The 14152-nt window shown below is 39.3% G+C and overlaps 1 protein-coding gene and 1 pseudogene across 2 annotated transcripts in view; both read right to left on the bottom strand.

The window, feature by feature from the left end:
* Nucleotides 1–270: 270 nt before the first annotated feature.
* The window catches only part of ARHGAP19 (Rho GTPase activating protein 19), a 54761-nt gene continuing 40879 nt past the window's right edge, over nt 271–14152 (bottom strand). The window contains exons 8-12 of one of the 2 annotated variants that reach the window (XM_065894435.1): nt 13013–13204; nt 9581–9679; nt 5490–5600; nt 4873–4951; nt 271–668 (exon numbers count right to left, since the gene is read on the bottom strand). In XM_065894435.1, the coding sequence (XP_065750507.1) occupies nt 664–668; nt 4873–4951; nt 5490–5600; nt 9581–9679; nt 13013–13204 (486 nt within the window). In that variant the 3' untranslated portion in view covers nt 271–663. The remainder of the gene's footprint in view (nt 669–4872; nt 4952–5489; nt 5601–9580; nt 9680–13012; nt 13205–14152) is intronic. The other variant, XM_065894436.1, reaches the window with a different exon arrangement.
* LOC136136484 (large ribosomal subunit protein eL33 pseudogene) lies at nt 8054–8386 on the bottom strand (annotated as a pseudogene).

Below are 14152 nucleotides of genomic sequence, written 5' to 3'. Positions count from 1 at the left end.
CAGGAAAGCTATAAATTCTTTGGACAAAAATAGGTATTGAGGAGTAAAGCCTCATAAGTTAAAGAGCTTTCCCAAAGCTTAAGGTGAAAAAGAGAGGACAGACATCTGGCTTAGAGCCCATTTTGATTTTTTACCTTTTAAAATACACAAACAACAAATAAACAAGAAACAATAACCAAAACATCCCCCCAAACTATCGAAATAGAGAAAAGCCCAAGCTATCAGTTAAAAATAACATCAATCCACCAGGATTGACAGCACTTTTTTAAAAAATCACTGGCAGTTGAGCACAGATTTCAAATGTTTTAAAAATAGAATCTGCCTAAACAAATACATGGAATGAGCACAGGAGTCTGCCTGGTTCTACTCATTTACTGTGCTGTCTAAGCCGATTTGGCTGGTTAGTGGTTTCCCCATAACGTTTTTTTTAAAGAGAGAGAGAGAGTCGCTAGCACTGGTTCAGCAGGCAGAGTCTGTAGATGTCACCCACTGAGTGGGGCTAGAGGCGTCAGTCAAGTCACAGGATTAGTTGGCTTTCACAATTCAACATGCAGCAAGCAAGCTGCAAGTCCAAGCTTCTCTGTGAGCGGTAATGGCACCTGGCCCACAAAAGAGAAAATTCTGGGTGGACAACAGGAAACCTCTGGATCCTTCAGAGGAATCCTAGGCTGAAAGAGAAAAAGGAGCATTAAACACATTTATAAATATTTATTTCTGCAAACATTTTACCCAAAAGCTAGAGAAATCTATACTTATTATTTTCTAAACTGAGGGAGAATTGTTTACTCTCTACCAAGTACACATCACTTTGTCCTCTTGGTCTAATCTCAGTTCATTAAATCATCTTAATGGCAGTAACAGCTACCTGTACTAAGTGCATATTTTGTGCTAGGTGTTGCTCTGAGTTCTTTATGTATATTGCCTCATTTACCCTCACAACAACCTGTGCATGAGGTAATGCTCTTGCTAGTTTACAGGTGAAGAATGTGAAGCCTACACAAATAAACTTGCCCTAAGATATACAGCTATTAAGGCTGGGAACTGAGGTTAAGAATCTGCCTGCCAGTGCAGGGGACACGGGTTCGAGCCGTGGTCCGGTAAGATCCCACATACCGCGGAGCAACTAAGCCTGTGCACCACAGCTACTAAGCCTGCGCTCTAGAGCCCGCAAGCCACAACTACTGAGCCCACGTGCCACAAGCACTGAAGCCCGCGTGCCTAGAGCCCGTGCTCTGCAACAAGAGAAGCCACTATGATAAGAAGCCCGTGCACCGCAATGAAGAATAGCCCCGGCTCACCACAACTAGAGAAAGCCCGCGCACAGCAACGAAGACCCAACACAGCCAAAAATAAAAACAAATAAATTAATTTTTTAAAAAAATTTTTAATTAAAAAAAAAAGGCTAGGAACTGAACCCAAGCTTAACTGAATGCAAAGCTCATGTTCTTACCATCACTACACCTCACCAGTGAATGTTTACTAAATGCCTACTAGATGCAAGGCAGTCATTACTGGGGGGAAGAGAAGAAGACGGGGGCCACGAATATATTAAGTCTGGCCTTTGTCTTCCAGAAGAGAAACTAGCTACAGCGATAAGACAATACATGTGAAGCAAATATCTATGATAAATCACATTAAATGTCAACATTTTAGTAATGTCAATAAGAGTTCAAAGGAAAAGCTATATCTGTCTGGGTTAGCCAAAGAAGGTTTAGAAGAGGAGGTAGGGTTTAGGCTGGGCTTTGAACAATGGGTAAGATTCTGACTGCTGAAAATAATGCCCATTAATAAGTAGGTGCTGAATCAGCAGTTCTCATCAGGGAGTGATTTTGCCCCCTCCCATGAAGGGGACATTTGGAAATGTCTGGAGGCATTTTTGGTTGTCACAACTGGGGGAAGGGTGCTACTGGCATCTAGTGGGTAGAGACCAGGGATGCTAAATATCATACAATGCACAGGACAGCTCCCCACAACAAAGAATTATCTGACCTAAAATGTCGATAGTGCCACTTGAGAAACCCCATGCGAAATAAATGTCTTTGGGAGTACACTATTGATGATAATAAAATTATCTTCTTCAAAAAATACTTGTTCCTGGGCTTTCCTGGTGGCGCAGTGGTTGAGAATCCGCCTGCCAATGCAGGGGACACAGGTTCGATCCCTGGTCCAGGAAGATCCCACACGCCGTGGAGCAACTAAGCCTGTGCGCCACAACTACTGAGCCTGCGCTCTAGAGCCCGTGAGCCACAACTACTGAGCCCACGTACTGCAACTACTGAAGCCTACGTGCCTAGAGCCCATGCTCTGCAACAAGAGAAGCCACCACAATGAGAAGCCCACGCACCACAACGAAGAGTAGCCCCTGCTCGCCGCAATTAGAGAAAGCCTGTGCACAGCAAGGAAGACCCAACACAGCCAAAAATAAATAAATAAAATAAATAATTTTTTTAAAAAAATACTTGCTCTTTTTATAAAATCACCATCAAAAAAATCTTGGATTGTATTCTTTATGTAAAACAAATAGATGGCAGGCACTTGGATCTGGGGGCTTGGAGACTGAACAGAGATATCAAACAGAGAACAGAACTGAGCTGCAGAAGGAGACCAAACTGCTAAGAGGGGGACAAGCAAGAGCAGGAACAAGCAGAGAATTTAAGACAGAGCACTGAAAAACATGAAGAGGTGGAGGGGGAGGCAGACAATAGTAAAGCACTGCAGAGATGAAAAAAATTAAAGAGGAAGGAGGAAAAGGAGAATAGTGTGAAGTCATGACAGCCACAGGTGTTCCTAGTTAGAGGAAGTGAGCAGGGAGAGGGTAATGTGAAAATGCCACTGCTTAATCCAGTGGGAGGTCATTCATTATCTGTGGGCCTCCACTTTTCTGAATCACTATCATGTTTAAGAATCTTATAAAAACTATATAGTCTCTCCTCCAGAAAAATGTACATATGCACCTACACATAAAATTCCATCAACAATACCAGGAACTTTATTAGAGCCCTTAGGAAGTCCACAGTTAACAGGAAGAATCCTGCCCTAAAACGTCTTGGTAAAATATTAAACTGACTTTTTTTTTTTTGGCTGCATTGGGTCTTTGTTGCTGCGCGCGGGCTTTCTCTAGTTGCAAGCAAGCAGCGGCTACTCTTCGTTGCAGTGCGCAGGCTTCTCATTGTGGTGGCTTGTTGCAGAGCATGGGCTCTAGGCACGCGTGCTCAGTAGTTGTGGCACACAGGCTCAGTAGTTGTGGCACACGGTCTTAGTTGCTCTGCGGTATGTGGGATCTTCCCAGACCAGGGCTCAAACCCATGGATTCTCAACCACTGCACCACCAGGGAAGTCCTGACTTATTTTTTTAATGCATTTCTTTCTTCCAAAAGTAGAGCTGTCGACATAGAAAGACATTTCTTGATTATCTTCAAAAATGAAAGCAAGAAAAGGTGTAATTGATACAATGTATCCTTCAAAAATAACTTATGCTGGGACTTCCCTGGTGGTTCAGTGGTTAAGAATCTGCCTGCCAATGCAGGAGACACAGATTTGAGCCCTGGTCCGGGAAGATCCCACATGCCGCAGAGCAACTAAGCCTGTGCGCCACAACTACTGAGCCCGTGTGCCTAGAGCCCGTGCTCCGCAACAAGAGAAGCCACCGCAATGAGAAGCCCGCGCACTGCAACGAACACCCAACGCAGCCAAAAATAAAAATAATAAAAATAAAAATAACTTATGCTTGGTTTTGACTTATGAAGATACAGGTAGAAATATTTAGACACAGAATCCAAACGCCAAACTTACCTCAATCAGACAGCCCAGCCTAGAAGCCAGGGGCAACAAGGAAAGAAAAGAGAGTTCAGATAATTCATTCAAGGATAAGTAAGAAGACCATACTGAAATCTAACTTCTTAGAAAAGAATAAAGATTTATCTATAAGGATTGGGCTTGTGTTCTCTTTCTATTGCTGATGTCTCAAATAGTAATTATGCTCATATCTCTGGTAAAATGAGCATATCAGACCAGAGATCGCTTCATCTGCAACACAAGCCTTATAAAACAAGACCAAGCCTCACCCAGTTTTCTTCAGTAACAATTACTACTACTTGTTAATGCTTTAACAATCACAATGTGCTTCCAAAACATAATTTCAATTGAGCTTCATAAGAAATCTGGGAAGTAGATATAACTATTATCCCCATTTGCAGAGGAAGGAGTAGGCTGAGAATGAGTGGTTTTCCCAGGCCAGAGGAATGATGCCTCAAATTAGGTCTAACTACAAATCCCCTGGCCTTTCCAGTTAGCCACATGGCTTCCTCAGAGGAAAGCACAGCAGCCACTGCACTTCACCAACTGAGCCTCTGACAATCAGCAGTCCCAGCACTAAATAATCCTTTTTACCCTAAATATCCTCAAAAACATGTTGTACGATATGATTTCCAGGGTCCTTCAGCATGAGCTGTTTATCTGGAAAGCTTTATTGAATAAACAAAGCTAAAGTCTGCGCAGAAAAGGAACATAACTATCCCATGTTTACTGAACATCTTCTCAGCACTCCTGTACTTGGTTTCACAAGTTAGTTTACACTTGCTTTTAATTTGCTTAACAAGTATTCTTAAGATATTTTTCATGTGTCCCATCTGTCCAAGAATGCAGGGACCGTGTGGGCCTGTGTTCACAGCTCTGCCCCTCAGCACCTGGGACAGCGCTGAGTAGTTGCTCAATAACCATCTGCTAAATGAACTCAAGGGCAGGACCCAGCCTTATAATTTTTACATCTCTTCTGACTACAACCATACCACACTGAGAATTCAAAATATGCTACTGACTAGAGACAGAAAGGAACTACATTCATAAGACACACAGAATAAGTACAATTAGTACCTTTTTTCCCCTCTTTCTTCCCCTCAGACCATTTCAGTCTTGTTGGTGTCATCATGACAGCTGGAGAGCCAGAAAATAACTGTAACAAGAAAATTTTATAGTGGCTTAAATGTCCTAATGTCATTTCTATAGACAGACTTTACTAACAGAGGAATTATTTACTTTTTCAATTTCAATATGAAGAGTTTTACCAACGTATTTAGATCTCATTAATCTTAACTGTTTTATTTCTGGCTTAATGAAGTAACCATTCCTGAGATAACTTGAAGGACCACTCCACACGTACTGCAGTGCCGAGCAGGCCTGGCTCAAATGTTACCCACCCTGTGGAGTCTCCCAGTAAGAACTGCTCCCTCGAGCACTTTGTGTGTGGAGCTATTTCACTGCATTTGTCATTTCTGCTTATGACTGGCTATATCTTCCTTGAACTCAAAATGTTTGTTGAATGAATCAATGAAAACCTAAAGAAAGAAGTCAGCATAAATGAAAAGACTGGGGAAAAGGCATAGCTGAATATGGCCCAAAGAAACACAGTAAAACAGACGACAGTATATTAATTTTCTTCCTTTCTATAAATGAACACATACAAAGAGAAAGTACAAAGAATAGTATCTTACTAAATTTATATTTTCTTTGCTGGCTCTCTTCAATTCATCAATGGCTACAGATTCTGGAGTAGGGTACTTGTTTTTCTTTTCTGACATCATCTGATTTCCCAGGACCTTCCGCTGATTTAGGAAGAGAAAATATTTGATTTATAAACATCTACAATATCTATATTATAATTATACTGGTCTTCAAAACTATAGTTTCTTAGGTTAAAAAAAATCTCAGCTCTTTGATAAATTCCCCCAGGCATCTTATACAAGAGAGGTCAAAGCATGTTACTAAAAAACCTGATATCACTGCCTTTCTTTAGGTGATCACTATTCCTCTTTAAACCAATTAAAGGGCTGAAATGTTAAAAGCAACTTTATAGTTGATTTAAACCAACTAATACAGGCCAATTACAGTGCTCCTGAGGCCATAAAAGAAACACCAGTTACCTACCAGTATAATTTTTTCCCTAAAGACATACTGTCTCTGGCACCTTTTAAGAGTCCCCTCCTCCCCCTCCCCACTAAAAGACACTTACACTGGGTCCACTCAAAGATTCTGCTTCCCTGTCATGTCCTCCTCACACAGGATTGGAAAATTTGGAGAAATTCTCTAAGAGTTTCTAGTACAGCCATAAAAGGGTACGGGCCTTCTTAAAAGGGTTACATGACTATACTGATATTCAGAGCAAGACTAAAAGCCCTTTCATCTCTGAACAGCTTAAAAGCTAATGTAACCTACTGTATCAGTTGACAGTGACAATTCTACCATCTTTGAAGAAATCTTTCTTTTTTCCCCTTAGAGAATAAATTTGAATTCCAAAAAAAGGAACATATCAAAACTAGAACATTAAACTATAAAATATAAATATTAGTAGGAATATTCTGTAATAAATCATTTACATGAGACGAATTTTAGAGGAAAAAAAGTCTAGCCAAAAACAAAGTATCAAAGCAGGATAGAAATCAAACAGCTAAAACACAGAAGTGCTAGAAAAATAAGGCCAGTACATCTTCCTTTCAGAAGTCAGATATCACCTCAGAGTAATTTGAAGTGGGGATACCAGGAGCCACAGGACTAGCTATAAAAGCTAAAATTCAGCTTCCAGTGAATTTTTTAACAGAAATTTCATTACTCCTTTGCTATCGAGCAGAAACCTGCATCTATTATTAGCTTGAAAGTCTCTTCATTTATAATGAAAACAGTTTACCCTTCTGTCCTATAAAACTTGCTAACATTGTGTTTAAAATTATTTTTCTAAAATGTTTTCTCCTGATACAATTATAAACTCTTTTATAACTCTAAAGTTCTAAATGCTCTGAAGAGGGCAGCTGCCAAGAGGATACTATATTTTTACATTTCAAGCAATAATTAGCAACACTTCTAGAACCAACTGCAGGAGAAGAGCTCACTATGAAGAGAAAACTATACCCATCTAACTTCAGTTAAAGAAACACGTTTGACTAACACACAGAGAAACACTTATTGGACTGTAACTTTTCTTGTTACCAATCATCTCTATGACAGGAAGTCAGAGGGAATGACAGACTTCCAAGTAAAATGAACCAAGGATGCTCATTTTACTTGCCACGTCTAAGCAGGTGAATACACTTTTGGGGTTCTAGCAAAGGGAATTTTTTTAAATTATGGTAAAATATACATAACATAAAGTTTATCATTTTAACCATTCTCAGGTGTACAGTTCAGTAGTGTAAAGTACAGTCATATTGCTGTGCAACCATCACCACATCCCAGAAATTTTTCATCTTCCCAAACAGAAACTCTGTACCCATTGAACAATAATCCCAATTCCCCCCAGACCCTTAGTCCCTGACAACCACCATTCTACTTTCTGTTTTTATGGATTTGACTACTGTAGGTACCTCATATAAGTGGAATAATACAATATTTGTTCTTTTGTGACTGGCTTATTTCACTTAGCATGATGTTCTCAAGCTTAATCTATGTTGCAGCACGTGTCGGAACTTTCTTCTTTTTTAAGGCTGAGTACTGTTCCATTGTTCATATATACCACATTTTGTTTATCCATTCATCCATCAACGAACACTTGAGTGGCTTTTGCCTTTTGATTGTAAATAATGCCACTACAAACATGTATACAAATATCTGTTCATATCCTTACTTGGATATTTTTAGTTTTTGAGGAACTGCCATACCGTTTTCCATAGTGGTTGCACCATTTAACGTTCCCACCAACAGTACATAAGGGTTCCAATTTCTCCACATCCTTACCTTGCTATTTTCTGTTTTGTTGATAATAGCCATCCTAGTGAGTATGAATTGTTATCTCATTGTGGTTTTCATTTGCAGTTCCTTAATGATAAGGGATATTGAGCGTTTTTTTTATCTTCTTCAGAAAAATGCCTATTTAAATCCTTTGCCTTTTTTTTTTTTTCTTTTGGGCCATGCTGTGCAGCATGTGGGATCTCAGTTCCCTGACCAGAGATCAAACCCATGTCCCCTGCAGTGGAAGCGTGGAGTCTTAACCACTGGACCACCAGGGCAGTCCCTGCACATTTTTTTTTTTTAATCCACACTTTTATTTATTTACTTTTCAGTAAGTTTAAATCCTTGAAGGGTACAGCATCACATGGATTCTGTGTCCAATGGCCTTAGCAGGAAGGTTGCTTTGGAATTTGGCACAAACCATGCCACTGTTTCCATGAACACAAGTTATCTTTCCCCAGATTACTCTGGTTTTGTTAGGTTTTCCACCAGGAGTTACTGTGTTGTTCTTTGCTTTGTACACGTAAGCACATCTCTTGACTAGATAGAATTCAGTTTCATCTCGAGCATATACACCTTCAATTTTCAGAAGAGCTGTGTGCTCCCTCTGGTTCCATAGATCCCGCTTATAGCCAGCAAAAATGGCCTTGGACCACAGCCTTCCAGACATATTTGTCATTTTAGAAGTCCTGTTCCCAGCAGGCCTCCACAGGGTCCAAGATGGCTGAAAAAAGCCCTGCGCATTTTTTAACATGGACTGATTTTCTTTGCTGTTGTTGTAAGAGTTCTTTTTATATTCTGGATATTAACCGCTCATAAGATATATATTCTGCAAATATTTCCTCTCATTCTGTGAGTTGCCTTTTCACTCTGTTTGATGTCAAGCAAACCTAATGTCCCAAGGCTACTGGCCCCAGTGGATAGGATTGAGTGAATTCTAAACTGCTATTAATGATAATAACTACAACCAAAATTAGAGTAAGATGAAGTTGCAACTGCTAACAACTACAGTTTAAAAAATACACACACACACATATATATATATTACAAGGTATTTTTTTTTAAGAGCACAACTTTTAAGCAAAGATCTCCTTAATGTCGCTGGATTTATAAATTTTAATAATGTTAAACAATTTTAAAAAGAAAACCTGTAGAACACAGAACAGTGCTAATCTCTCTCCAAGTTAACTAGTTAGAACCTTGCCTTTGTTTATGCCTGGAAATTTGAACCCCATAATCAGCTATCTACTGCCACCTGCTGGCAATATTCCTTAACTACAAGTTCAGATCATCAATGAAGACTCAAATAAATTGAACCTACAGACAGCGATGGTAGCAACACCACAGAAGTACATATTGCATTTGTTTTAAAAACAAGATTTTTAAAGAATTTGAGACAAAGGAAGAGAACAAAACAACTGATCAAAATATTAAGCTCACAAAAATCTGAGTTACCTAAAACTCATTAGCCTATTAGAAAATCCATTTCCAGTCTCTGTCAACTTTCTCACTTTTCCATAACTTTAGCAAATTGCACAATGAAGTATGTAGCACAAAGCAGGTCATGAACCAAAAGAGATTCTCTACTCAGGGATGAGGACTCTGTCCTCAGCCCCAGAAGAGACAAAAGGACCTTTATTTCCTTTATCCCTTACTTCTCCAATCATAGAGCCCCTTCTCTGATTTGAAACACAGAAAAATGCTTTGAAAAATAAAAGCTTTTCCAAATTCTATTCTTTTCCCCTTACAAGTGAAGCCTTCATAGAATCCCAAAGAACAGAATAAAACTGTTTATGCATAAGAAGAGTCAGACTGTTAAATTTTCTCACGATCAATGCTGAAAATGACAGCACAGTGTACCTACCTTAATAAGGCCACTGAAGGACCGTGAACGGGCCCTCTTCTGCACCCAGAGGGTAGAAGGTTCTCGTCCTGGTGTTTGGGTCTCAGAATGCTTATTAAACTAGAAAACATAAAGAACATTTTGTTAGTAGTCTGTCTCCCATCAAGAGATAGCATTCTGTGACAATCAATAGCTAAGTGGAAATACCCAGAAAAGCCCAGGAATAAGTGAATCTGTACATACATGGATTACTAGGTTGGCAAGCAAATCACAAAGGCAAAAATTATGCCACCAAGAAGAAGTCAAAATGTATTAAACTAGCCTGAAGGTAAATTAAATTAAATAAAATAATACACACCCCAAAACAATCAAATTGGAATCACATCAAGCTTCTAGAATTAGATCTAACTACCAGTTTATAGCAAATACAGAGGACTAAGAAACATCTTAAGTAATACCACAGGGATGCAATCAGCAAAATCCAGACTGTGGGAGACAAAGAATCTGGTTTCTTTCACAAACCAAGTGCAAAGAGAGAGAGAGGATGGTTTATGTGTGTTTAAATGCAATGTGCTATCTGTATTGGATCCTAGAACAGAAAAAGGATATTAGTGTTAAAACTGGTAAAATCTAAATAAAGCCTGTAATGTTACTAGTAATGTACTAATGTTAATTTATTAGTTTTGACAACGTTAGCATTAGGAGGAACTAGGTGAAGGATGTGTGGGAATTCTGTACTTTCTTTGCAATTTTTCTCCCAACCTAAATTATTTCAAATTGAAAAGTTTATTCAAACAAACTTCAGCCATTTTTAGGGAGGAAAAAAACAGGAGGGGAAAGAAGGATGGACCTATATATTAAAAGAAACCTAGTAGCTGTAACAGCTCCAGAAAACGCATACCCTTTGGTCATGCCACTTCTAGGAAATAATCTGCAATGAGAATACTTATGAACAAATATGTATAAACTAAAAAATGACCTAATTTCTTTTTTTTTTAATTTATTTATTTTTGGCTGTGTTGGGTCTTCGCTGCAGCGCACGGGCTTCTCATTGCAGTGGCTTCTCTTGTTGCAGAGCACGGGCTCTAGGTGTGCGGGCTTTAGTAGTTGTGGTGCACGGGCTTAGTTGCTCCACGGCATGTGGAATCTTCCCAGACCAGGGATTGAACCCGTGTCCCCTGCATTGGTAGGCGGATTCTTAACCACTGTGCGACCAAGGAAGTCCCCAAAATGACCTAATTTCCCCTAATATGTCCAGTAGAGGACAAACTGTATATATATATATCCGGTTATATACAATAAAATATATGCAACCATTAAAAATGTTTACAGTCTTTTAATGACATGGAAAATGCTCTGATATAATGTTATATGAAAAGGGCAGGATAGGGCTTCCCTGGTGGCGCAGTGGTTGAGAGTCCGCCTGCCGATGCAGGAGACACAGGTTTGTGTCCCGGTCCGGGAAGATCCCACATGCCGCGGAGCGGCTGTGCCCGTGAGCCATGGCCGCTGAGCCTGCGCGTCCGGATCCTGGGCTCTGCAACGGGAGAGGCCACAGCAGTGAGATGCCCGCGTACGGCAAAAAAAAAAAAAGGGTAGGATATTTTTAAAACTGCATATGTATTATGATCTCAATAAACAAAAAAAATATGAAATACATATTCATGGAAAGAAATACAAGAAGGAAGTACTCCAAGATGTTATCAGTGGTTATCCTGGATGATAACAGGTGATTTTTAATTTCTTCTTGACACTCTTCTGGAGGTTTCAATGTTTCTGTAGTGAGTACTCATTACTTTTATAATCATGGAGAATATGTATAATCATCAAGAACAGTAAAAGTATAGTTTCTTCAAAAATAAATGGCAATATTTTAAATGTATGTGAGGAGTTTGTAAGCATGCATGAGAAAATGCTTAGGCTGTAATGTTTAATGAAAAAGGGAGAAATAAAAGAAAGTATATAGTATGATCATAATTACGTCAAAATATTGCCTTGGCCAAAAAGTTCGTTCAGGTTTTTCCGTATGGAAAAACAAACTTTTTCCATATTCCAAAATATTGCGTTGGCCAACTAACTTTTTTGTCCAACCCAATATATCCACAGGAAAAAGACTGAAAGAAATACCCAATATGTAAACACTGGTAGGATGAGTGATTTATTTTCTTTTAATCCTTCTCTATAATTTCCTATTTTTCTAAAAAGAGCAAAACTAATGTTTTTTCCTTTGTATAATCTTTAACCCTCAGTGTTCTTGATGAGGGAAGTCATTTACACCTGTCCTACCTGAATTACTGGCTTAGTTTCTACCAAGAATTAAATCACTACACTGCTTTAAATCTGTTAATACTACTTGGCCAACACCCTCTAAAATTCCAGTCATAGCACAGTTTGCTAGATCTCAAAGTAACTTCAAAGAGAGTGACAAAGGAAATTCCCTGGTGGTCCAGTGGGTAAGACTTCGTGCTCCCAATGCAGGGGGCCCAGGTTCAATCCCTGGTCGGGGAACTAGATCCCACATGCATGCCGCAACTAAGAAGCCCACATGCTGCAACTAAGACCCAGTGCAGCCTAAATAAATAAATATTTAAAAAAACAAAACAAAGAGAGTGACAGAAAATTTCTCTTAAAGGACTTTGTCAATTGTTAAGAACAGCTCAGTTCAACATTTCTAAGCACTTGTTTCTGTCTGGCCCCATGCTTGAGGTTAGATATAAAAAAATAAATAAAAACACAGACATCCCTCAAGAAGGTTCCAGTCGAATAAGAAGTAAGAGGCTGACCTTGCCTGTTTAGCTAAAATTCAAGAGGGGCTGAGACAAAATAAATTTCCTGAGAAAGAAACTAACCAAGTCATCAATATTTACTCAAGCTATACTTTGAGTCTCAAGATAGCAAATGAGAGACCTAATTTTGCTCCCATAGCTCCAAAAAAAACAAACTCAGCCACTAGAATTCCTATTTCTAGTATCACACTAGGCCCCTGATTTAGTGTTTTCTAACTGCAAACAATGTCACTAGTAAGAACTACCACTTTTTCTCTGCTATGGCAGCCACTTTACATAGATTCTTTCTAATCTTTACAACCATGAAACATGGGCATTCCAATTACCATTTTACAAACAAGAAAACTGAAATTCAGCAAGATTAAGTTATTTGCCAAGAAAATATGAAGGGTTTAAATGTCATACATGACCAAATTAGAGAAACTAACCACATTGGATCCTTCTGCTTACTCTAGAAATCCAAGAGCCTCCACCCCTTTCTCTAGTGGGGCAATAGTACAGAGATCACCACTGAGGTTCCATAGACAAGTTTGCTTTCTTGGCTAAACCAAAGCTTGGACCAGTAAGAGACAAAAATTAAATGAAATTCTTAATAATATTCCCTAGTGATTCTACAAGCAAAAATCACATTCCTAAAGCCCTGTCACTGTCTCCCTGCCTTTGGCACCTGTCTGATAAGCTGTTTCTTCTTTGCCGACTCTGGCATATTGTGAACATGTTGGAACAATTCTCTTAGTGCCTCTCCTGTACGCTGCTGGGTCTCCTCCTGATGAAGGCAGGAATCTCGCCGGTTCCATTTCTGAGATCTTGTCACTTGGAAGGAGCTGGTATGACACGAAGCTATCAGATCAAGATCATCCTATGGAAAATTTAAAAGAAAAGTGAATTAATATATCCTGCCAGCTGTGTTTCCAGATTCCCACCACACTGGAACAAAAAAAGGGGAGATGTGGGAAACATGGTATACTCTTACATGTAGGAACGAGAAAAATCTAAATACTATCATCAGATAAAGAGAAACCTACAGTTATAGACTATATCAACAGCCCATTCCCATGACCTGCCCAGAAAACCTAAATTCATTTAGAATATTGTCACCAAAAATTATATTTATATAATAGTCCAGTTTTCAGAGCATCCTTTAATCTCACGTAATTTTCATTGGTATCCTATGAGTTAAGCAGTGAAAGTATATTACTCCCATTTCATTGAAGAAGAAATTGAAGTTAAGCTGTAAGTTTAAAATCATCTAAAAAATCATCTAGGGCTTCCCTGGTGGCGCAGTGGTTGAGAGTCCGCCTGCCGATGCAGGGGACGCGGGCTCGTGCCCCGGTCCGGGAAGATCCCACATGCCGCGGAGCCGCTGAACGGCTGGGCCCGTGAGCCATGGCCGCTGAGCCTGCGCGTCCCGAGCCTGTGCTCCGCAACGGGAGAGGCCGCAACAGTGAGAGGCCCGCATACCGTAAAAAAAAAAAAAAATCATCTAGATACTAACGTGACAGACCCATCTTAGAGACCAAGTACACTGGTTCTTGGCTGGTTGCTCACATGACAATATGTGATAACTACACAGCAGTGGTAGAGGAACAAAAACAACTCTCTAAAAAAAACCATACTCCAGTTAAACTAGCTGAAATAAAATACTGTTTTCCTGGTCACACCAAATATTTGCTGAATGAGAGGTAGAAACCAACAGGAGCAGAAAAAAAAGCATAAGATGACAGCTTAAGTTTCTAATCAAGACAGACTAAAAAAAAAATCATCAAAAAGTGCTTGTGATGTTTTTTTAAACTTCTCACTTTTAAAA

The sequence above is a fragment of the Phocoena phocoena genome, chromosome 16, assembly GCF_963924675.1.
Source record: "Phocoena phocoena chromosome 16, mPhoPho1.1, whole genome shotgun sequence".
Lineage (NCBI taxonomy): Eukaryota > Metazoa > Chordata > Mammalia > Artiodactyla > Phocoenidae > Phocoena > Phocoena phocoena.
Note: the sequence above shows the minus strand (reverse complement) of the source record. Positions and strands in the feature narration are given on the sequence as shown.